Raw genomic sequence first — 26,095 nt, forward strand, 5'->3', positions numbered from 1 at the left:
CCCTTGGGATCCCGAAGGGCTTTTTGTGCTTAATCATCTGACATACAAACATTCAGTGGGAGTTCTGACTTCAGCAGGGCCAGGATTTCTCCCAAAGAGATCACTTTAACCACCAATGAAATGCAACCACTTCTTGATTGGCATGCATCGAGTATTTAACAGCACACTCCAACACTACACAACTGTAGCTTAAACCAAGAAATGAAGAATACTGTACTCAGTTGAAATAGTAGAGAGAATTTAGGTACCAAGAATGTTATCGAAATTGTAATTTGGCCAAGATGCTGAAGTTAACAATGCTCCAAAACTCTTGTGATTCCTTGGCATCCTTAATTAAAAAAATAGTCAGGATCTCTGCTTCCAACCAATGTGAAAGATGGCACCTTCACCATCACATTGCTACTTATGTTCCACTGCAGGATTCATTCAGAATTCATGCTTAGAGGAACAAGTGCCACCTATCGAACAGTTTTCAGAGTAGTGGTCTTGTTAGTCTGTAGCCGCAAAAAGAACAAGAGTACTTGTCGCACTTCAAGACTAACATTTATTTCAGCATAAGCTTTTGTGGGCTACAGCCCACTTCATCAGATGCATAGAATGGAACATATAGTAAGAAGATATATATAAATACACATGCAGAGAACATTATCATTACAAAAGTTTTTTTTCCTCCTGCTGATAATAGCTTATCTTAATTAATTAGCCTCATCTTAATTAATCAGCCTGATGAAGAGGGCTGTAGCCCACAAAAGCTTATGCTCAAATAAATTTATTAGTCTCTAAGGTGCCACAAGTACTCGTGTTCTTTTTACTGAACGGTGAATCCATCACTTTCTACAAGTACCTAGCTATCCTTCGGAGGTTTCCAATCCAAGAACTGAGCTAGCCCATACTGAGTATGTGAGCTCTCAGTGGGATCCCAGCATAAGGTGATATGGGTGCCATTGTAACTACAATAGTTTAGAATGACTGTATTGTTTTATCATATAAACAGAGCACAGAATTATAAGAGAACAGTTCCTGGCCCTGAAAGGTTTACAATTTTAAACAGACAAAAGCAGATGAATGGTGAGGGAAAGGATTATAACACAAAGGCAAAAATGATTGAGGCAATGTTAGGCGCACAGCTTGTAGTTTTCATTATATTTGTAGTTCCAGTTTTTAAAAGCTATACCCTGAACTACTGACACTCTTTGCTACCTTATGCCGAGATCACAAAACCACTGTTTAGTCCTTTACCCATTGTATTTAAAGAAGTCTTCACAGTTTTCTCTTTCCCATATGGGGTGTCACTGTCATTTTGTCTATAATTTCAAGCTCTTCTGTAATTATTAAAGCTGGCTGTCGATACAGACGCTCATCCCATAGTCAGCATACTGCACTGTACCATATGCACACATTATCCTGCTTGGAATTCACATGGGTCAGCGGTTTAACAAGGTTAAATTGTAATCCTTTTCCTCTTTGGAAATGCACTTCTATCCTTCACCATTATTTGCAAGCAGCACAGCTCCTCTGACACAATACAGCAGTAAGCTAGTAATAACCCCTGCATTTCATATGGCTAAAGCAAATGGATTTGTATCAATTACTAGCTAATATAGTGCTTGGCATATGTATCTGTGAGGCAAATTCCATTTTAGCTAGATGAAAAGTGGTCAGAGACATCAATATTCGCTATGCTAATGACAGCACAGCAGTGAAGAATGCATTAGGGTTCCCTCCGAAGCTCATCAGACTGACGTTTCCTGTTGCTATGCTTTGCAAAAGCGTCAGAGGCAAACGTGTCTGCTGTTTGCTTTTCCAGTCTGAGGTTGAGTTTACAAGTTTACTGGCTGCTATTAACGTGACTATCTTACGTCATGATTTGCAGTGTTCGGTTCGGGTTTTGTGCAGAGCTCTGCTAATTTAGGTGATGAGCATTTGTATCTACTTTTAAAATGTTTTTAAAAGCTCTTCCTCCCCGGGGACTGGATGACTCTAGAAGTCAGTAATGGGAGATGCAGCCTAGATTGTTGTTTGCTACTTAACCTGATAGAGATTTGAACAAACTGTTCCTACTATGGGAGTATTTGGGCTGTGTGAAATGGTCTGGTCTTATTTCCCATTTTTTTGGTCAACATGCGTCTGCACCACAAAATTTATTCCTACAGTTAATGTTAATTGACACACTTGTGAGCACTCTCAGAAGTAAACTGGCCTGAATTATACACCCATTTTACATGCATACAGTATGGAGGGTGAACTAGAATTCTTTCTTTTGCAGATTCAGATTTTACTGATTCTTGAGCGAGGGTCTTTATATAAAAATGGGTGGGTGTGGGCAGGGAGGGTGGGAACCTGCCAAAATGAGAGGTAGAATCTACTGTTGTGCTACAGCAACAATGCAAAATACTACACCATAAGTTAGAGATGATAGTGCTTTGGGGTTTTACTGTAGTGTTTTTATATGACTGCTGGGGGAATTCTGCACTACTGCACATGTGCATAGTTAATGAGCCACACTTGTTTTTATTTTTTGTGCAGAAAAAATCTTCTGCTGAAATGTTGCTGCAGTTCTGCCTTTTTCCCAGCGAGGGCACTGTGGTGATAGAACAAAGTAGCAGCAGCTCCTGGACAGTTAGGGAAGAGGAAGAGCCTGCCTTCCTTATAGCACCTGTCAGGCCAGATCAGGAGACAGCGTGGAGTGCTGGGGGTGGGAGGGTCAGACAGGGGCTCATGAAAGGCTAGTGAGGGAGGACAGACTGGGGCACGGGCTGAATGGGAGTGGAGGCACAGGGCCACTGAGGAGGGAGGAGCAGGGCCACATTGGGGAGGGGGTACAGAGCTACATAGGATAGGAGTGGCTGAGAAGGGGCACAGAGAAACATGGGGATGGCGGAGGGGTACAAGGACACAGAGTTGGGACTGGCTGAGTGGTGGGACGGGGGAAGGGATGCATGGCCATGGGGGGAGTGAGGGTGGAAGGACACGTGGACAGGGGATGCAAGGACACATGAGGAGTGCAGGAACACAAGGGGATGGGGCAGATGTGCCTGACTGAATGGGAGAGGCTAGGGATCAGCCTGGGTCTGCATGGGGAAAGCTTCTTAACAATCCTTCCTCTCCCCCCCCAAAAAAAAACCCCCCTGTATTCCATACTTTTCCCACCACTACCCACAATCCTCCAAGTTCACACTTAGGCCTCGTCCAGACTAGGGGAGGAAAATCGATCTTAGATACGCAACTTTAGCTACGTGAATAACGTAGCTGAAGTCGAATATCTAAGATCGAATTACTCACCCGTCCAGACAGCGCGGGATCGATGTCCGCGGCTCTCCGTGTCGATTCCGGAACTCCGTTTGGGTTGATGGAGTTCCGGAATCGATGTAAGCGCGCTCGGGGATCAATATATCATGTCTAGACTAGACGCGATATATCGATCCCCGAGCAATCAGTTTTAACCCACCGATACGGCGGGGTAGTCTGGACGTGGGCTTAGGCAGGCTGATTCCCAGCAATGTATTTCCCTCTCCCCCAGCTCCTCCATTACCCCGACTCCCCCAAGCCTTTGCACTGCTTCTGAGGGATGTGGGAAATATGGTTCTGTATTGTAGTTTAAATGAATTATTATTCAGACTTCTGTATTAATATGTATAATAAGGCATCTATTTTTCAACAAACATTTCCTGAATCTTTTTTGTTGTCTGTATTGTTAGGCGTACTTGCTGACAGGTATAAAGTGCTGTATAACCCTGTAACTAATTAGACTGTAAACTGCCTGGGACAGAGACTGTAGCTATGTGTTTCCATAATGCCTGTGACAGTGGGGCCCTAGGTCCTATTGTAGTGCAAAACAACATCATCTGAGGGCTAACACTGCTGCTGGTAAAGAGAAGTTTGCAGGTGGTGAAGAGGTACAGACCAAGAAGGATGTCAAAGTCCAACACCCCAGAGGTTTCCCACAGCAATGGTCAAATTGCCTGCCAACCCAAGGTGCAACAGCGACAGTAGGGTGCAGACAGGCTCAAGAAGGTAATAAGGGAGCAGGCTACAGAGGCAAGTCTCTGATTTCCTGTTTCACAAGATGAAAAGGTCCCTTCCTAGCTATTTCAAAGAAATGCGTGCACTGTACACATTCTTATTGGCTTGTGCTCTAGAGATTTTTTTCTATTATCAAAGAATAAAAAAAGAAAATTATAGTAGGGCCCCTGTGGGTTCTTTTCAGGTGCCTTTGGGAATGGGCAAAAAGGGCTGAAACACCGTAGTGGATTCTCTTCTTAGTAAAGTGAATTGAGTCAATAGAAACTGAACTCTGAACACTCATGTATTTTTTTTATTAATTTTAACGGAATTGACTGGAAAAACAGGCTTTTTGGAATCTTTACTATTTAGTTCAGGGATTGGACTGAAGTCACAGGGGCACCAAGATTTACAATTGTATAACAAGAAACACTGGCTCTGAAATTTTGCTTTGCAATTAGCATTTATTATAGAAAGAGGAAGGAAGATGGTCTTGTGGCTAAGGCACTGGACTGGGACTCAAGAGATTTAGGTTCAATGCTATGGTCAACCCTAGATTTCCTGGGGGATGATGTAAAAGTCACTTAATCTCTGTGCCACTGATCCCTCCATCTATAAAATAGGGCTAATACTTTATTTCTCCCTTCCTTTAATAGTTTAGATTGCAGAGCTCCTCATGATGGCAACTGATGTCTTCCTATGTGTTTGTATTATAGTTCTATCAGCTGCATTAGACTCTTTTTCAGCATTAATACTTTGTAGACTCCAACACATTGAAACCAAAGTAATAAGTGGACTGCAGAGAAATGTTTGAGCCTTGAAATTTTATTATCTTGTTTGCATCAACCATTAATTCCTTTCAGCACCAGTAAAGAAAAAAGCTATTTTTTTTTCCAAAATATCTCATTTTTATCAGGAGTAAGACTGTGGTTTTCTTACAGGCAAAGAAAACAATGAACATGTTTGGTTTCTTGTTTTTTATACATTTATAACAAAACGTCAGGTGTGTGCTTACCATATAAAAACATTAGGTCCCAGAAGGATACAATACCAAAAAAATCATTGAAATAAAAAAGTCATTTTTATATTGGGTTTCTAAACCTCAGCATTAATACAATATTTAAAAAACATCAAGATTAATAGTCGTATTTAAAACAAGATGATTATGGACAATCTTAATACCTATTTTTAGTGACCCCCATTGTGATGGAGGAGAGCCAGGAATTCTTCAACACTCTTGAATCCTATGTGTTCCTCTTCTTTCATCCCTCTTGACCCAGCAGGAGAGGGGAAAAAATAACTTAGGCTAACCTAAAGTGGCCCGAGAGCTGCTCATATTAACCTGAGGACAGTCAGATCTGTTTAATCTGAATCACTGGACAAATGCCATTTTAACCAAAAAAAAATGTTTTTAAAGGAAAATAATTGTGGGCCCCATAGTAAATCTTTAGCCAACTAGGAGGCAGGGACTGGCTATGTCAGCTGCTGGAACAAGACATTGCAGTGAGGTGTAAGAGAATTTTGATTCAGCAACATCCTCTCCTCAAAGTGAACTCAATTCAGCAGGATGCAGAGTACCTGCAACTCTTCTTGAAGCCAATGTTGAGTACAATTCACTTTATTGAGCAGCCTATTTTTTGTTGGTAGCTTGAATGGTTGCTTAAGTTGAGTCTAACTGCATACTAAGCCAACTCCATCACAATACATTAGCCAAAATATACCTCTCATAAGTACAACATTATACTATGTAGAATTCAGCCATAATGTCATAAGCACTGTTCCTCCGTGCTTGATGCAGGCTATAGCAAGGTATCTCATTTGATCGCATATAGTCTAGTGATGCCTTTCAGAGCCCCAGGCCAGCAAACAAATAATGCACAGATTAATCAGATCTGAATGAGCCCAGAAAAGCTGTTCTTTTGGGCTGAAAGCCAATGGGATTTGGGTGCCTAACACCCTTAAGCCTTTTAAAAAATGCTATCCTTAGTTTACTTATTTAAGGAACATTCTCCTGTTCTTCTAAAACTACTCGTAAAATGAGAGTTGAGTGTAATAACAGTAGAAGTTGAAGCTTCAGGACGTGTGTATTATGTCTTTTTTTAAAAGCCATTAAATGACACTTCAGCTAAAATGTCCACAGTCATCCCATAAAGAACTGGTACTAATGTTCAATGATGTTACATTATTAAACACAAAGAAGTATTATCACCCACTCTTTGGAGAGATCTGAAGTTCCTATGCCTAATAGGGTGAGTAGCTGTTGAAAGTTTAACTCAAACCCTTGGTAAATTATATATTGCTAATGGGGCTTGTCATGCTGTCCTTAATCAGGCTGGAATTTATTTTAGAGGAACTGCTTGCGTCTTAATTTCCTGTAGTAGTTTTAAAAAAAAGTGAGGAAAATGAAAATATCCCATCACATGACCTGGGTTCTAAGGCTTTTTGGATGGATATTCTACCAATAGAGTTACTGTCTGAGTGGTTCTTTTTGAGTCAGCGTGGAGAATATAGTTTCTGTTCCTCTTTCATGTGGCGCCCTGTTCTCTGGAGTGGGAAGTGTGTGTTCTACAATCTTTTAAATGCATTTTCTAAATCCCTTAAGTGTATCAAGGCATCAGAAGGCACAGGATCGATGCAAATAAAGCAAAGAGCATTTGTACAATGGAGTCACAATACTGTACCTCCCAGCATCATCCTCCTGCAAAGTTAGATCCATAAGATTAGTAACAACTAACTATATTTGTTAGTGGTGTATTTTGTTTTGTTTTTAAATAGAGACTGTTTTACAATTATCCATTTATCAACCATTAAAAACAGAGAGCACTGAAAAATTAAGAACATCAAAATCTAAGAAACTGCTTACTTCAAAATTGAAAAGATCTCTCATCATATCTCAAAAGGGCAAGGAAAGTGCCTGTGTTTGAGTCGACATGACTTCACAGAACTAAACTAATTTAGACATCATTAGTTTTTACTGTAAATAGCGTAACATTGTTTGGCAGTAATTGTTTGTTTACATCCCACACTGATATCAAATTCACTGATTATCAGTTACAGTTGCTGAATTTATTGACAAACTAATTTACAGTATTAGGAAAGCTATTAAAAATACTGTACCTCAGATTTAGTTCTACTACTGATAGCAATATGACAGCATAGCTGCTGGGCAGTACACAAATTGCTATTGGTACTGGTTTTTTTAAAAAGGTTAATAAAATACAAGCAAGATAGAAAATAGGATTACAAGCTTTTTTTTTTTCTTCTTCAAAGTCTTTCTGAGTTAACTGCAGAGCTGAGAAAGCAGGAAACTGCACACACACACTCTGTGTATACAGAGAAAGCTACAGAGGGAAATAAGTAGTGCATTCAGCTTCTACCTCTTCGCACTTGGTTTCAATTCTTGTTTAGACCAAAAGGGGTGCCTAAATTTGGTCTCTTTCTAGTCTCCATTTGTTGTATGTCACAAACCCCCATGCAGTTTGGCACAGTTCAGGTGTGAGAGGCAGTATGTGTTCGAGGGAGCCCACGACTGGAAAATGAGGGATGTGATGGGTCAAGGTTGAGGTGCAATGGCAGAGCTGTGTGAGGGGAAAACTTGCTAGCACCTGTCTGGCTCTAGCCAGTGATATGTCTCTTTCATTACACTAAGGGCTTCTCTGCATGCGGAGTGACACAGGTTTAACTGTTTGGTTTTTAAATGTAGGTAGTTAAACTGATGCAAAAATCTGCATGGTCTTGTTTCTGTTTTAAAAAGGCTTATTTCAGTTTATAGCAGGTTTAAACTAAAACACAATAAGTGTTCACACAGATGTTTGTATCAGGTTGGCTAAAAATTGTTGTTTTAAACAGGTGCATGTTGGGCCCAGATGAGATGTGAATTCAATATTTACGGTAGAGAATGGGGAAAACACTGTAAAAATGGAACAAGATTAGGGAGGAATGGCTTGGATTAAAGAGCAGCAGGTAATTAGCGGATTGTGTGGGCCCAGACGAATCCTTTTGAGTGGAATACGCTTCTCCCTCGGAAAAGAAGCCTATTTCTATAGTGTGGTGTTCGCCTTTGCTTCCATCCTCTGCTTTGCTCTTGCCCCATTTTACATTCCTACCTGGACGAAGGGCCGAGAAGCTCAGTTATGAATCCCCCTTTTTAATTACACGAGTCAGGGAGGTAGGAAGGTGAAAAGGGTAGGGTACTGGGATGGAACAATAAATAGAAGACTCACTGCTAACAGAGGGGCTGATGTACATGTTTGTGCAGTGGAAAGAGAGAACCACCACCAAAATTATACAAATTAACTGGCCAAGACTTGAAGACTGAGGGCACAAAGAATTCAGGGTTGTGTCCCAAACATTACAAATTATTTTCAGTTCAGCAGGAGAGTTCTCATGTGGATTTCACGTTCCCATTTTTTCTTTCTTTATTCTGCCACCACTTTTTGTTCCTTTGAAAAATCAGTGTCCTAACCAGTCTTTTGTCAATCACACTCTGCTTTCTTCATCTGTTCTCCGAAATTGTCACTTCTTTTGTTTTTCCTATGTCTCACATGTTTGTTAAAAGCCTTCCTTATTCATTGTATCCAGTCAAGGCAGAGAATTGACTCTGGTATTACCAACGGTACCACATGAATCTATTCAAAATGACCATAATATTCTACATGAGCGTATACTGTAAATCAGAACTGCCCTAAATGTGGGAAAGGAAGCCTATGACATTAAAAGGCGACCATATTCTTTCTCAAAGTAAAAGTGATATTCTGTGCATAGCAAACTTGTGCTCTATTCAGGAGCTGTTACTCAGGCAGAACTCTTGTTGATTTTAATAGGAATATAGTTAGAGACTGGATTCCTAAACTTCAGTGTCAGATTTTTAATCATAATCTTACTTTTTCAGAGTCCGCCATTTAAGGATTATCTGCCAATTGGATACAGTTCGGTTTTTTTTTTTAAAAGCCCATCAAATTCATTGGAAAATGTTTAGCCAGTCCCGGAATGCTTTTCTTTGGCTAGTTTCAGATTTTGAATTCTCATTTCTATTCTTATTTCCCCCATGATATCTTAATGACTATTTATCTTAGAGTGGCATGCAATGCGGGCGCATGCTACTGATGCAGGCATGCTACTATGACATTAACCGGCTTGGAAAAAGAAAAGGGAAGAAAAAAGCTTTAGCTTAGTTTTACAAAGATATATTATGCAAAAATCCATTGAGCAGCACTAACTCACAGACGGATTACAAACTAAATTGTGCTATATATTAGTATAAAAACATATTTTAGTAAGAATGGCACTGGTTCAAAAGGTATAAGGACTTCCATCTTGGTTCCTTTCAGTCCACAGTGAAAGCGTTGAGATACAGCCCTGCCCTGTTGCCTGACCAACTTGTGACAATGGTTTGTTATTAGTCCTAACCAACATAATTTCTTCCCTTTATATCCTCCGATCCTGGTACATTTTTAAGGAACTTGAAAGCCAGTTGAGTTGTGGGGGGTAGCCTTGGTCAGGTCTAGTCATCTTTCCTAACGTGGCACCAGAAAAGTTCTTTTCTATCCTCTGATATAGGTCATAAATTGAAACTTTCCTCTTCTAATCTTCTAAGCTGGTCAGTTTTAAGAATCCTCTTCCCCTGTAGATACCATCAGACGCATCGCGACTGGCAGGTGGTCTGTCAAACCTGCTAACTGTGTAATAAAGTTGAACTCTTCCACTTCCTGCAAGGGAACAAAAGAATGCAAAAATCAATGCAGGGTATTCAAAATGCACCAGGCTTAGGCCTAAAACCTGTCTCCCTGCTTCCATGGATGTAATCAATGCTCTGGGGGTGGGGTTTTATATATATATATATATATATATATATATATATATATATATATATATATATATATATATATATATATAGCATGTGCTCATGTAATTCAAGACTGTCATAATGCATATGCATGGGGTGGCTGAATGTAAGGCTGTAGAGACAACTTTAATTTTGGCATTTCCTAACTCTTGTGTGCTTAGCATAGGGTGACCAGATGACACAGGTGAAATATTGGGATGGGGGGGGGCCAAAAAAAAAAAGCTGCTAGAGGACCCTCCCCCCCCCCCCCCCGCACCAGCTTGCCTTGTCTCCACCTCCCCCGTAGGGGAACGTGCCCAGCTGGTGCAATCCCACCCACTCAGACAGCAGCATTTCAGGCAGGCAGCAGCTCTGCCCTGCAGCACAAAGCACCCTGGGATTACGGAGTGAGCGTCTGGGGCGTGCTCAGCCTGCAGCCACTGTGACCCCATCGAGTTGCCCTGCGTGTGGGGTGAGTCTGTCCCCACGTATAAGAACGGCCCCAAGGGGTTCGGGGCAGGGCACATGCGTGTGCAACAGCTGGGTAAAGGGGCCAGGGGACACGGGAGCCCTCGAGGAATGGGGGCCACCAGTCACCCCAAGGAAGGGGCCTGGTGGGCAGCAGCCCTGCCCCTCAGGCACGGGGTCTGGGCGCAGCACTGGCAGCCCGGTCAGGCACCCTGCGACCTCTCCCACCTTCACGTGGCTCGGGAGGCTGGACAAACAAGCAATTTTGTCCTCCCCAAATCCTCGCCCTTGCCCTACCTTCTTCATGGCTGCACCACGCACGCTGGTGTCACCCCCTCCCTCCAACACTTGTGCTGCCATACAGCTGATCAGCGCAAGCCTGGGAAGGAGGAGGAATGCGGGGTGCTTGGGGAAGAGGTGGGGCCAGGGTGGGGATTTGGGAAGGGATCCAATGGGGAAAGGAGGCAGGCGGAGTCAGGGCAGGGGGGCAAGAGCCCCTCCGGGCTCCACCTGTGCACTGGAGCAGAAGGCAAAATTGGTTGTTTGTCCAGTGTCCCGACTGAACATCGGTCAGGATGTGGGACAAACAAGCAAATATCGGGACAGTCCTGATAAAATCAGGACATCTGTCACCCCAGCTTAGCAACCTTTTTTAAACAGGAAAAAACAAATTCTGTCATGTGTAACCATATTGATATCAGCAGGATTAGAACTTTTAATCTGTCACAGACCTCTGCTATCAGAGGAATACTTGTTAGCACTAAGAACAAGAGTACTTGTGGCACCTTAGAGACACATTTATTTGAGCATAGCTTTCGTGAGCTAGGCTAAAATAAATGTGTTAGTCTCTAAGGTGCTACAAGTACTCCTGTTCTTTTTGCAGATACAGACTAACTCGGCTGGTACTCTGAAACTTGTTAGCACTAATAAGTTGACAAACTCTTTGGCCAGCCACTAGAGGGAGATATGGCACACTTTTTGCCAGTGAAAAGAACGGGAGTACTTGTGGCACCTTAGGCCACGTCCAGACTAGATATTAAAATCGATTTTAGATACGCAACTTCAGCCACGGGAATAACGTAGCTGAAGTCGAATTTCTAAAATCGAGGTACTCACCCATCTGGACGGCGCTGCATCGATGTCCCCGGGTCTCTGTGTCGATTCCGGAACTCCGTTCGGGTTGATGGAGTTCCGGAATCGATGTAAGCGCGCTCGGGGATCGATACATCACGTCCAGACTAGACGTGATATATCGATCCCCGAGCAATCGATTTTAACCCGCCGATGCCGCGGGTTAGTCTGGCCGAGGGCTTAGAGACTAACAAATTTATTTCAGCATGAGCTTTCGTGGGCTACAGCTCACTTCTTCGGATGCATAAAATGGAACACAGAGACAGGAGATATTTATACATACAGAGAACATGAAAAGGTGGAAGTATGCATACCAACAGGAAGAGTCTAATCAATTGAGATGACCTATCATCAGCAGGAGAAAAAGAACTTTTGAAGTGATAATCGAGATGACCCATAGAAGGTGTGAGGAGAACTTAACATAGGGAAATAGATTCAATTAGTGTAATGACCCAACCATTCCCAGTCTCTGTTTAAGCCTGAGTTAATTGTATCTAATTTGCATATTAATTTGAGTTCAGCAGTCTCTCTTTGGAGTCTGTTTTTGAAGTTTTTTTGTTGCAAAATTGCCACCTTCAAGTCTGTCACTGAGTGGTTAGAGAGGTTGAAGTGTTCTCCCACTGGTTTTTGAATGTTATGATTCCTGATGTCAGATTTGTGTCCATTTATTCTTTTGCATAGAGACTGTCTGGTTTGGCCAATGTACATGGCAGAGGGGCATTGCTGGCACATGATGGCATATATCGTGTTGGTAGATGTGCAGGTGAATGAGCCCCTGATGGCGTGGCTGATGTGATTAGGTCCTATGATGGTGTCACTTGAATAGATATGTGGACAGAGTTGGCATCAGGCTTTGTTGCAAGGATAGGTTCCTGGGTTAGTGTTTATGTTGCATGGTGTGCGGTTGCTGGTGAGTATTTGCTTCAGGTTGGGAGGCTGTCTGTAAGCGAGGACTGGCCTGTCTCCCAAGATGTGTGAGAGTGAGGGATCATCTTTAAGGATAGGTTGCAGATCTTTGATGATGCGCTGGAGAGGTTTTAGTTGGGGTCTGTAGGTGATGGCTAGTGGCGTTCTGTTATTTGTTGGGCCTGTCCTGTAGTAGGTGGCTTCTGGGTACTCTTCTGGCTCTGTCAGTCTGTTTTTTCACTTGAGCAGGTGGGTACTGTAGTTTTAAGAATGCTTGATAGAGATCTTGTAGGTGTTTATCTCTGTCTGAGGGATTGGAGCAAATACAGTTATATCTATCTTAGAGCTTGGCTGTAGAAAATGGATCACGTGGTGTGTCCTGGATGGAAGCTGGAGGCATGTAGGTAAGTATAGCGGGTCAGTGGGTTTCCGGTATAGGGTGGTGTTTATGCGACTATCGCTTATTAGCACAGTAGTGTCTAGGAAATGGACCGCTTGTGTGGATTGGTCTAGGCTGAGGTTGATGTTGGGATGGAAATTGTTAAAATCACGGTGGAATTCCTCGAGGGCATCAAAGCTTTTTGCTAGCTGAAGAAGAATACTGAGATTCGGCAATCCTGTTTTCGATTCCAGATTTGGAGGAGTGTACTCTAGTTTATTGCAGAGCCTTCTGCCACTTGGCCCTCCAGTCTGTTCTTGTCCCAGTCCTCATCCCAGATTCTCCATCTCCTGACCCCTCTGAATTCAAGTTAAGCTGATTCCTCTTTCTCTTCTGTGCTACCTGGGCTTCAGGAGCACTGAGATATTCAGAGCACAGGAGACAGTCTCCCTGCTCCCAGTTCTGGACTCATGTCACAATGGTCCCCAGCAGCCAGGAGGAACAACAGCGGGAAAGTCCTGCTCAGTCCCCACAGCCCTTGGGTGGTGCATGCCCAGTGCAGACAGAACCTTCAGACAATTTAGCTGCCAAACTTTAATGAGTCTGTGAGCATCTGTGAACTGAGACTTTCAGAGGCTCATAATTTGGATAGCTATTCACCGGGTTGGCAAAAGGCACACGCCTGACCCTAACAACACTTCTTCCCCTCCAAACTCTGGAGTCAAAGCACGGAGGAGCTAGCGCTTGTCAATAAAATGGTTATGCAAATCCGTTAACCTGGACAAAACAAAGTATGTTTTCCCCTAACCTCAGAAAGAGATGAACTTTTTGATTATTTTGAGGGGGAAAAAAAATCAGGCTGACATCTGGCACAGAAAACTTAAGCCCAAATTGACTGAAGTTTGGCAAAAATATAAGGTACCAAAAACATGGTCTTCTAATGGGAAGTGTTGGAGCAACTTTAACTACTGAGGTCTCCAGGGATGCCCCCACAACTTTTTCCCATGCTATGCACCATCTATCCCTGTGGAGCCACCCCAATGCAGCTGCTGATCCCAGTGCTTCATCCACCAAATCTGTGCCACACTCAGCCCCCACCTTGCAGCCCGGCCTGCCCAGGTGCAGTGTCACTTCCCATCTCTGAGGAGGGACACAGGCTTTTGGAAGAAGGGGGAGGCTGGGCAGGCTCCATGTGTGGCAGGGAGTCCTAGTGCAGGAGCTGGCCCCAAAGCAGCAGTGCCCGTCACCCATTTCCCACTCAGGTTTGGCTCCATGACCCCTCTCTCATGCTCGGGCAAATGGGGTGGTACAGCTGGGCCAAACTGGTGTTGCAACATGCTGCACAAAGTGTCACCACACAACTCAGGTTTGGCCCCACAGCCCCTATATTATGTGTACAGGGGTCATAATGCCACTCAATTTTTAGCCCCTCCATCATGACGAAGGAGCCATAGGCTAAAATCTGAGGAGTGTTGCAGCCCCTGTGCACTGTGGTCCCAATTCTGCTCACTTAATTTTGGCCACAAAGACATAATTGAAGGGCTGCCAGCCCAAAGCTGAGTGGGCCCCGGGGGGCTATCAGTGATGCTCCTTCTCACCACTGCCAATGGTATGCACTATGCATATGGCTGCGGGCATCATAGGATGCCACTATCTGCACCAAATATATCATTTCACAAAAAACTATGTGCAATCTTAATTTGGCTCCCTTGTGTGCTTGTATTATGATTATATTTAAGTACACGAGCACTTTTTTTTTTTCCCCTTCTGCCTCTTTCAGTGGCCTTATAATGAGACGCTTTGGGCAGCCTTAAGAATAGGCAGCTTTATCACCTCTGCATATAGTATCACATAGTGGGTTTAAAATTACTTTGAGGATCTCCCAGACTCACGGTATATTGGAAGTACAGTGTATTTGTTTTATCATCATATCATGTTACACTGGCCAGGATATTCTATAAGGTTTTACAAAAGTTCAAAAATTGGTGCCCATCAAATGAAAAACTAGAGAGTAATGCTAGAGGGCATAAGAAAAAGCACCTTCTGCCAAATTTAAGACTGGAGGAAAAAAAATTTGCATTTTTATTTTGTAACATCCTTCTACTTTCCAGGAAGCCATATGCAGTAGCTAATTCTACCCTAGATGCCCCTACCAAGAGTAAACTCCATTATGCTAGTCACTATATAAACATGAAATAAGGTAGAGTAGAGGATGTACTCACTGGTGCTATGTGAGATATTAGAATCAAACCCATTTGAACTGAGCCTATTTTTGAGATCTGATGCGTTCCTGAACAGAGCCCATGCGCACGGAAGTTCAGCAAACATTATCGTAGGTTGCTTAAACACTTGAGTAGCTGTAAAAAGCATCGAGTCCTGTGGCATCTTATAGACTAACAGACATATTGGAGCATAAGCTGATACTTGAGTAGCTGGTTAACCTCTTTACCCCACCCCACCTCCAAGGCACCTTCTCTCACTTCCAAGAAGTCCCAGGCTGCCCAGGACAGAAGCAGGAGAGAGGGTCTGAATAGTGAGTTCCTGTTTGGAGATGCGAGTTTGAATTTAGCCCTGTAAGCAAATCTGCAGGGCCTTGTGTGCCATCCAAGCACTTTACATGCTGAGTTACACTTCACTAGAGAACTCACCACTTTCCATTCCAGGTAGACACCTTCTTCTGTGTAAAGCATGTAGTCAATCCTCCTCCCACTGCCTTTTAGTGATGCCTTCCTCCCCTTTTGACTTGAAGAATGGTTCTTGCTGGTGGGGTAGACCAAGTATCCTTTCCTCCCTTCTTCGCTTTCCAGCACCCTGGTTTGCAAAAAAAAGAAGCCTGTTAAATATTTCCCAGCTCTATCCCTGTGTGTAGAATAAGCTATCGTCAGTATTTTTATTGCAGGCCCCCCCCAACACACACTGCGCTATTCGGAGGAGTCTACAGGGTAACCAGTAGCAGAGTGAAATCCATTGTTTCAGGCATACATTTTACAGCATAAGATTATATTAATCTGCAGCTGACTGAGGGGACAGTTCTGCTTGGACATTCTCACAACGAGTCTCAAGACTGATATTCCACGATGTGTGTGGCTCTGACCCTGATGTCAGCAGGAGTTTTGTACTGGGAAGGAAAGTAGAATATTGGCATAAAGATCCACCATGTGGATTTTGTATATACAATTACTGTATTTGCAGTACCTGCAGCAACTCCATATGCAGGCTATCAAACTCAACTGGTCATCAGCATGTGCAATCAGAAATGTTGAGTGTTGTTTGAGACATGCAGATATGTACACCCTTTTGTGCATGCACTCTTATGAAAATGTGGGCGAAAATGTACAAATGACTTTCAAAACCAAGTAGTTGAAAATGATTTACTTTTCTTACCTGTCAGAACCTGAGCTTAGAGGTCAGTGGTTTCCCTTGTAAAAGTTGATTACATCTTTAAACTACATCAACTGTTGCAGCAGAAACACTGAGCCATGAACTTGGGTCCTAGCAGGTACAAAGCCTTTAAGTTCATCTTGAGAAAAAAATGACATTTTGATGTCCTGGCTTTTTAAAATGATCATGAGAGAGAGAGAGTGAGTGTGTGTGTGTGTGTGTTAAAGGTGACAAGCACAGAACTCTTACGAAATGATTTGAAGTTAGGAAGAGACATAGTCCCTAGTTTTATCATCATCTCTCAAAATTCTATCCTTCAAAAGAATCTGAACTTTGACAAGGCAAGAACTGCAACACTTAAGAGGACTGTTTTAGTTTTTTGGCGAATTGGGAGTAAATGCAAATTGTAATTGGCGACAGTTGATTCTTATAAGAAGCACTTTACCCACCTTTACAAGATGATAATCCACCATAACACATTATGGTTGGCTATTAAGTCTATGGAAAATAAATGTATTGCAGATCATTTGTTTCCTCTGATTAATTTCAATGTGAATGTTCTGATGGTTATTAAAAATAATCTGTCTAGGCTTATATAACTATTTCACAAAGGGAAATTTTCTTTCATATAGGATGTTTCAAATTTGGACAGTCATGTAATTAATTGTGTTAAATTAGCTTACTGGAACACGCTGATCCCACAACATGAAGAATCAGACTGTTCATTCTACAGCTTGTTTCTGAAAACAGTGCTCTTTCTGAAAGCCTCATTTAGATTCAAGAAAATGATCTGGCTCTAATGAAGCTGACCTCCATTGAAAAGCAGGAGCCCACACAGACTTGGTAAGCGAAAATTAAACAACAACAGTTGAGCAAAAGCTGCGCAGAGCTGGACCAATACTGCAACAAAAACCCAAACCCCACAATTTTCATCTGTGCAGTCACTTCATTTGAAAGATGACTTCACTTGAGCTGTACTTACACCCCTTTTATATTCACTTCCTGTGCCCATTTCAGTGGCTGTGTCATCTACACAAGTGTTTGTTTATGGAAAAGGAATTTTCATCTCAAATACTCCAGGACAATGAATTTTAAATGTTCATGCACCTGTATTCTCAGTAAAATTCAGGTCACTTATATGTGAGGGGCTGCTGCTTGACACAGCAGGTGCAGAGGGTGTATGCCATGCCACAGAAGGAGCAGCACATAACTACTCCATATGAATGTAATAAGTTATGCCTGGCCAATATGATATATACAGCAATCTAAACTTTATAGGGCTGATGCCTCAGATAAGACCTAGGACACAGAAAGGAGAAAGGGTTTTAAAAAAACCTTCCTAATCTTTTCTCCTTGAGAGATTTAATACCCCCAGGTGGCTTTTTTAAAACCTTCCTGCCTATTACAAAAGTTTATGACTCCTCCAATTAGAGCATGGAAACAATACCATGTGACTATAGTGGCCAGTCACAACTAATCAGCACAGCTTATTTTTAATATTGAATATCAGACTGTCTGATGAATCTACACCTGCAAAAAGTATGACACATGAGTGAGAGAATGACGTTCTGGAGTCAATTTCACTCCATCTCCACAAAGCTTGGGTAAGTCATCTCACAACCCAGGGGGGCTGGAAACTGCAGGCCCCACAGCCTTTCTGCTGCTGCTGCTCCAGCTTGTGGCATGGAATTGTGGGCCACAGTCTCTTCACACACATTGCTCTGGGGCCTCTGAATCTCATCTCTTGACTGGTCCCTAATGGGATCTTCTGTGTTGGACTATGAAGACCTTGTTGCAGTATAGAGTCCCAGTACTTCTGTACAACCAGTGAATACTCCACACCCCACCGACCTTTTGTGGTGCTTAAATGATGCAGATGGCCTTGTGTTGGCTCTCTGCATCAGGGTAAATTTCACCTTCTGTGAGAAGAAATTACTTGCCCTAAATTAAAAGCTCAGCTTTATAGCTAAGGCTCCTTCAAAATGGAAGTGTGTTTACATTGCCCCATTGTTCAGAGGTGGAGTCCAAGTTGTAAAAGATCAATATCTATCTTATTAAGTTGTCCCAGATTTACAGAAAAATTAGTTAACAAACAGCTTGCTCATTATTTATGCTTATTATATTCTGCTAATCAGGGAGTCAAGCTTGTTCTAGCTCGTATGATAGTTCCCATTACTTATTCTTTTAATAAGGGACAAGTCTGTGCTGTACCTTCATTGATTCTGATTTGCTGAACTGTTTCCCAGAGCTACCTCTGCCAACATAAACAGTTTGTTAAATTGGATAGGTTTATATTGCAGCCAAATTTTACTACTGAAGGATTTCTGCAAGCATCTATTTTAAACCCAATCTGGTTTGCCATCTACATTAACAATATAAATCGGACAGCTGGAAGCTCCTCTCCATCTTTATGCTGATGGTACCATTTTAGATTCTCTATTCACTTCACCACTATATCAGTTATGAATGAGCTTTGATTAGGTTTTTAAAAGCATTTTAATTACCTTTTACAATCTAAAATCATTAATGTAACGTGGACTCTAAAATTACAGATAAATGATGTTGTTATAAATCACTGACCAAGGCCTGAATCCAAGTTCCAAGGATTCCCTTCTACAGGGGATGGCCTCTCTAAAGCCTTAAATCACTTTCAGAAAAACTATGAATGAAAATCCCTGTCCCCCTTTAAGGCCTGATTAAAAGTACATTCAAGTCAATGGAAAGATTCCCACTGACTTCAGCAGGCTTTGGATGAAGACTTCAGAGGGTGAAAGAATTGTTAAGTGTTCCAGGAGAAGAAGAGCCCCAATGCTACCGTGGCAGGTAAGGAGTCTTTCATTTAATCCTGCAACAAAACTCCTGAACACCTTTTTTCAGTCATACTTTATATTACGGGTGCACATAAAATAATTTCTAAATAGTTAATACATGACAGATGTTTGAATAAATGGCTAATAAATTAAGAGTTCAGTGGATTGCTTATAACCATCTATACTATTCACTTATTCATGTATGTAACATAAGTATTTATCCTTTATAAACCCTTTATCAGTGTGACCCATCTTTATTACTAAATGCAAATAGCTCCTTTTTATGGGTTTTTTTTGGTATATTTATTTTTTATTTTAATAGGAACAGTAAATCTGTTAAATGACAAATTGTCCCAAAGGACCCCTTGAAAATTAATCCACAAAAATTTTAGGGAGCTCCAGTTTGTAAGTCTCCATGCCTGCACTTGGAGCCATAAAATGGGAAATTGCATTCACATGCATATTTACATTTGCAGATTTGCATGTGCAGGCCAAATGGACCCCTCTTTTACTTGCATAATACCTTTATTACAGGATAGTTTTGCATCTTGTACATCTGAATGGATGTGCCTGCAAATGTGCATGTAAGAGAGGGGTCATTTGGCCTGCTCAGGCAAATCTACAAACATAAATAGATCTGTAGATTTTGGAGGACTGTTGAAAAGTTTGCCCTTAATAACTGCTCCTGACTGCTTATTAATACAGTGTTCCTAAAACAGGCTACAGTTTGTAAATTGTTGAATAGAGGCTAAACACAGATTTTATCTTTTAAAAATCAGTAAGTTCTATACTACTAAATTTTAACTTAGTTGAGTTTCATGACTACCCTTGTTTCACATATTTAACCAAGTAACTATTCAAACCACCTTATTATCACCCTAGTATATTTCATTTACAGACTCGCTTGCAGAAATTCCGTAGAAAGTACCTGTAAGCATGTTTTGATACCATGCAGCAGTTGGATCTTCTATACTTATCATTATGATTTATACAATCTACTAATGAAGACAAGATGTCCAAAGGACAAACACATGCTTGTCTGTTAAAAATGTTGCTCAGTAAGGTACTAACCTAGCATCAGAACTGCTTCAACAGTATATTATCTAAGCGTAGGTCTCGTATAGTCCTTAAAGAAATATCTCCTAAGGTTTCATCAGCCTTTGGGTAAGTGGTCTTTTGCAGCAGTGAGTTGAAACATGCCCAAGACACACAGCTAAATCAAACATACCATAAGAATAAACGGCAAATACAGGCCACTACTATTGGCTGATACTCTGATTTTCTCTTTCCCATGGCATGTTTGATATGATCATTTTCCCCCTCCACCCCTTTATGGTTTATTTATATGTAATGAATTATGGGAGCTTTCTGCTACCATGACAGCATCTACATACCTCACAGGGTTAGTCTGTGTTGAGTGATAGTTCTTGGGCCAGTTATTTTATTCAACTAGTCCCCTCATTGTCAGTACCAAGTCTGCTGTACTGATCAGCTGTGGCGAGAACTTCAAACAGGCTGTGCTATGCCCAGTCTGGTAGCATTCAGAAGTTGGTTTTATTGTCCTGTTCCAGCAAACTGAATATATACACAGGTGTGAATTCACTGAAGATTAGCCAGCTTTGAATGTTGTAGTGCATGCCTCTTTTACTAATATAGTTAACAGCCACAGGGTTTGGAGTCATGATCCAAACTTCCCCAAAATTCAAGGTTGGTTAGACCTAGAGTTTACTTAGTCCTGTTTCTATTCCCCCTCCACACCCATTTCATTTTTAAAAATGTTTTGGTGTAAATTTAGTGCTGGTTAAAGATGTCAGAATGACATCTCTAGAATCTGAAGTCTTCCACTTGGCCGTAAGACAGCATGACTCCCCTATATAGTGCGTTAATCTTCTATTATCTATACATATTTACATTATGCCACATTCACAGTATTCCTGCGGGTCAGGCAGGACCACCTATAGAGATGCAAAGTCAGTACAGTTTCTAGAGTTAATTAAATCCTTAGTACCTCTGCTGCTATTGCCAAATAAAAGGTAAGCAACACATCTCTCAAAGGCCACCAAACAGCCATCGGATAGTAAATTTTAGTCACTTATCACCGGAATTAAAATATTAAATGGAAAATGACAAACTAGCTTTTCAATTAATTGTCTGTAAACAGTGAAAGAGGGGCTGAGTGCATACTTCTGTAGGTTATCTGGAGTGCACACTTCTTCATCATACAATCCTTCAGGATCTAACAAGGTACCTGTGAACAAAAAGGAACATGTGGCTCAGCATACCTATTGCTACTTTCACCTTGTGTAGTTAATTGTAGCGGTGCAAAGGGAGTGGAATCAGAAAGTGTTCCTTTCTGATTTTATATTCACTTTGCATTTGCTTTGGACAACGGTGCTATCGGTTTAAGATATGGCCTCCCATCAGGGACTGTTTCTTGCCCATGCAGGCTAATGCTTTTGATCTAATGGGATTCTTCTATTTCAGAACACATGCAAAAATACTCCCTAATTGCAATGAGGATGGGAATGCTTGCACTCAGTTTCTCCACCCTCCCTCTTTCTGATCCTTAAGTGTGTCTTCTCCCTTGCCTCCTGCACAGAACGCACCCCCCCTGCCCCCTGCATGAACTTTTTAAACCTTTCTGGCAAACCACCCAATCTGACCTACCCTAACCACTTCCTCAATCAGTCAAATCAAGGTAATTAATTAAGTGAAACCACCACTCCTGTTTTTAAATGTTTTTCATGGAAGTCCAGTGGGCAAAGTAATCTCTAGTGTAACTCAGTTGAAATCAGTGGAATTACACCAGGAATGAATTTTTCCCTAAGGTATGCAGTTTGAGGTGGATGTGAAAATGAAAATGGTGCCAATGAAATTATTTAATTACCTTGTCACAAACACTGATTTATAACATCAGCAATTAATGGGGCTGGAAGAGTCTAATCCTAAGCTTAATGCTTCAGTTTACATACAAACAGCTTGGTGTAACTGAGAGACTAGAATTGGAATACAGAGAAACCACAATGGTTCAACTGGGTTTTAAAAGTAATTTTCAAGTGTCTAAACTGTGGCAGGGTACTTGAGTAATCTTATAAACTGATGCCATGTTCAATTCCAGCAGGGTCTGCATTTTGGTAGAAACACCTCATCCACTATTCGGGTACATTTTTATAGCACAATAAAGTGTTCTGAGGCTTACAAAAGAGATGACACTTTTAAACCACAGTTTGTAAATATTTAGTCCCTGCTTAATTGTTACTGCCCCTTAGTTATACCATATGCTGCCTGCAGGTGGTGTCTCAGGAACATATAAGGTTAAATCAGTTGCCTCTGACAGTTTGAGACAAAACCTTACCAATTGCCCATGGTTTTTCCTCCCCAGGACCAAGCCGGCATGGATCTTTGTAGCGTGTAAACAGGGAGTGCTGCTGCTCCAGCTTGTCCTCTGCAAGTCCAAGGAAGGCAAATCAATCACATAGTGCAAGCTTTAAAATACAGTGCAAAAACTGGTACCATGCAAAAGGCAAACTTGACTCTCCGATCTGTGTCCTCAGCTCGTGCCCCTGGAAGGGAGAGGAGGTTCCTCCCATCACTCTGAAGCAACCTCTCTGGTCAAGACTACAGCCGGACTAATTTAATTTGGAACCTGCTTTCATTTTGGTTTCTAAGGTGATATTAGTAACATTCTGTAATGAATTTTAAAAAACAAATGAACCAAAAATCACAATTGTAGTCAAGATTCTTATTAACCATGAGCTACATTTTATAAATTCTCTAAATCTTAGTCCTCAGATTTGACAAAAGCATTTCCTAAATGTCTCCCATTTATCATTAGTTTAATGCTAAATTGACAACTGAAGGAACTGATGCCCCTTATTTATCTTCAAAACAGCTTTGATTGCAGGCAAAGCAATGTAGATTTCCCACCTTGCCTGGGTAATTTACATAACTCCTGTCCTGGAGGGACCACTCTCCATGCCCTTTCAATTTCTAGTCTGCAAGACTGCCAACAGCGTACCAATTAGTGCCAGTTGTGATGGTGGCACATGCTTGAGGAACTGGGTTAATATCACCAACTCATTTCAACTGGCCCACTGAACAGACAGCAAATGATGACTTTTGGGCACTAATTACCTGGGCTGGATTTGAACTAGTGACCTAAGGTGAAAGACCATAGGCCAGTTGAGATTAGTGCCATTAAAAATGTTACTTGTATATTTCAAATCCTCCAAAACTGTAAATCATGAAAAATAGGCCAATTCCTATTCCTGGTCACCTCCTCTCCCTCGTTATATATACGGTCTTGTTGCATCTTGTCTTAGGGCTTGGCTACACTGGCACTTTACAGCACTGCAACTTTCGCGCTCGGGTGTGAAAAGACACCCCCCTGAGCGCTGCAAGATACAGCGCTGTAAAGTGCCAGTGTAAACAGTGACGCAGAGCTGGGAGTGCGGCTCCCAGCGCTGCAAGCTATACCCGTAAGGGATGTGGTTTACGTGCAGTGCTAGGAGAGCTCTCTCCCAGCGCTGGTGCTCTGACCAACTTTGAAATTTCAAGTGTAGCCATACCCTTAATTAGGACCCTAAACTCTTTAGGGCCAGATTTTTAAAGGTACTTGGGCATCTAGAGGTGCAGATCGGTGCCCAATGGGAATTAGGTGCTTAGTGGGAATTTTTCAAAATTGCCTAGGCGCCTGTGTGCATTTTTAGGTGTCTAAATACCTTTTAAAAATCTATCCCTTACTGTTACTATGCAGTGGTACAGCACCCAGCATAATGGAGTCCTAATGTCACTGGTGCTACTGTATAAAATTAGTTGTTAATATCCTATTCTCCACTGCCTGAATGCTCCAAATAATTGCCCCCACCAACAAAATACCACTAAGAACAATGATTCGCTATTGGAAAATATAGCACTTTAAACAGAAGAAAATGTATCAACAACAACAAAGACTCACTGCCAAATCCTGCCCATCTGATTTTTGGGAGTAATTAATGGGCCTGATTCTCCATTACCTTGCGCTATGTACTGATGTAAATGACTATACAATATAGGTATTAAATGTTAGGCAGTGCAGAACTAGACTCGCTGGCTTCATATTGACAAGACATATGGTAAGTTGGGTATGTATATAGTCTCTGCACTGCATTTGCTGAAGTTAGAAGCTTGTGGTATGACGGCTTCACAAGACGCACTGTTCGCGAAACACTTAGATTACATAACTAACAGAGTCAGAAATGATATTTTGTGTTGTGCTATTGTTAGCCTGAGTATTAAAGTAGTCCAAATTACAAGCAGCATGCCACATGCATTCTCAATGCTTCATTTCTGCCAGAGCACAATTAGTACCAATTTATCTACTTCAAGTCTAACAGCAAATATATGCCGCTAGGATTATTTAATGTAACAACAAACTAGTACTATTGGCACTGGCTCAAGGAGCTAGGAGAACTAAAATTCAGGGTATACTATTAATTATAGTAAATCTCGTATCTAGTAGTATTTGCAGGATCAAACCCTCAAACTGAAAATACCAACACTACTGTAAATCCAATAATTTTTTTTAAACCTATTAGACTGGCAGCGTCCCTTGATAATTTTCTTCTTTGCAGCACTTCCACCATTTTAGGTTTTAGAATTTCTTATCAACAGTTCAAGTTCCCTCTAGGGATCCCTGGAACATTCACAAGTGCCTGCACTTGGAACTAATGTGGACAATAGACTGTGACAAATGACAAGGCAACAAAATCCATAAATGTGTATGAAAATGGACACACTCAAAACGAGGGAGAGGGAACTTCTTTGAAGTTTGAGCTAGATGTATCATCTAAGGAGGATATTGCCCTGCATCAACAGGAGCAAACTAGACCTGCTTCTACAGGAGAGCAATAGCATTCTTGCCAAGGGATGATGATGTGTGACTATCTCAATTCCAACTAGAAGGGGTCAGAAAAAGGAAACAACACATGTTCAGTCTGTAGCCACATATGTACTAACCATCCACTGCCCCTGAGGCTGTTAAAAGGCTCTTATATCATTGTCTCTGGTTTGTTCCTAGCTATACGCCCACAGGATCCCATTCTTGCATTTTGTTCAATATATCTTACTGAGCTGAGAAGTGATACCTCTATTGCACCCGCATTGTCTCAGCTGCCTTGAAAGATGCTGTCTTTAGAACCACAAGACGATTCTGGGGATGAGGCAGTAATAAATTAACGGATACATCTTGGAGGAATTGCAGAAAACTAGAGTATTTCAGATGTGACAGGTACACTTAAATCACATCCCTCCTCTCTCAGCAGGTTATTGATTTTGTTCAGGTATTTTTATTTTAGGACCAGATGAAATCTGTGCAGTTTTATTTCTCCAAGTTTTGCTCTGTCACAGGGTTTCATATGCCTACAAACCTTCTTTGGAGAAGCCATGGAAAGGAATAAAATTCTGTGATGATTAATCCACTGCCATGCAGCAATTGTTACCATTCATGAGAGGTACAGCCTAGCCCCTCTCATTGAACGTTTTTTTATCTCATAGCAAAAGATTTAAAATATAATAGATTTCCATCAGAGTCAGACCACATCAGCCTGACATTAAAGACAGCCTTATAATAAAGTTCCTGATAACTGAGAATTCAATGTACCGATGTTAGAAGTGTGATAACTCCCTAGTACTAGGGTACAAATGACTTGCTGCAAATGGCCCTAAAACATGGGGTGACTTGTGAATGTCGGATGGATTAATGATATAACTTTCAACAAAGAGTTAGAGCTGGATTTTCACGGGAGGAAACAAACCATTCTACAATTTCACAGTTTGTAAAAAAAAGCTGGCAAGTCTAAAAATATTCAGTTAATATTTTTTCCTTAAAACCTTCTGGACTCTTTACAGTGCAAAACTGGTAAATACTGTATCAAAATTTAGTACTTAAAAGTACAAAACCTACATTTATCTAAAGTACATTACCTAACAAAGATCTGTGACTTTTTAAATTAAAAACATTCCCCTGCAGAGTTGTAAACACAAACACTGCAGCATTGTTCTAACTTAATACATGAGAACCAAAAAGTGAGACTGACTATAAACAGAAAATGAAAGTGATCAACTTAATTTCAACTTCCATTTCAAAAGTGAAAAATAGTAAACAGCATCAATAGCAAAAATAACAGATTTTCAATGCTTTTAATGATTTAAATT

General features: G+C 41.3%; 1 protein-coding gene across 1 annotated transcript in view; it reads right to left on the reverse strand.

Moving 5' to 3' along the window:
* Positions 1-4,498: 4,498 nt before the first annotated feature.
* Positions 4,499-26,095, reverse strand: part of SMPD3 (sphingomyelin phosphodiesterase 3) — a 239,485-nt gene continuing 217,888 nt past the window's right edge. Inside the window, exons 6-9 of the mRNA XM_030581867.1 lie at positions 22,257-22,346; positions 21,086-21,149; positions 15,359-15,521; positions 4,499-9,710 (exon numbers count right to left, since the gene is read on the reverse strand). Coding sequence (XP_030437727.1) covers positions 9,609-9,710; positions 15,359-15,521; positions 21,086-21,149; positions 22,257-22,346 — 419 coding nt within the window. The 3' untranslated portion in view covers positions 4,499-9,608. The remainder of the gene's footprint in view (positions 9,711-15,358; positions 15,522-21,085; positions 21,150-22,256; positions 22,347-26,095) is intronic.

The sequence above is a fragment of the Gopherus evgoodei genome, chromosome 12 (assembly GCF_007399415.2).
Source record: "Gopherus evgoodei ecotype Sinaloan lineage chromosome 12, rGopEvg1_v1.p, whole genome shotgun sequence".
Lineage (NCBI taxonomy): Eukaryota > Metazoa > Chordata > Testudines > Testudinidae > Gopherus > Gopherus evgoodei.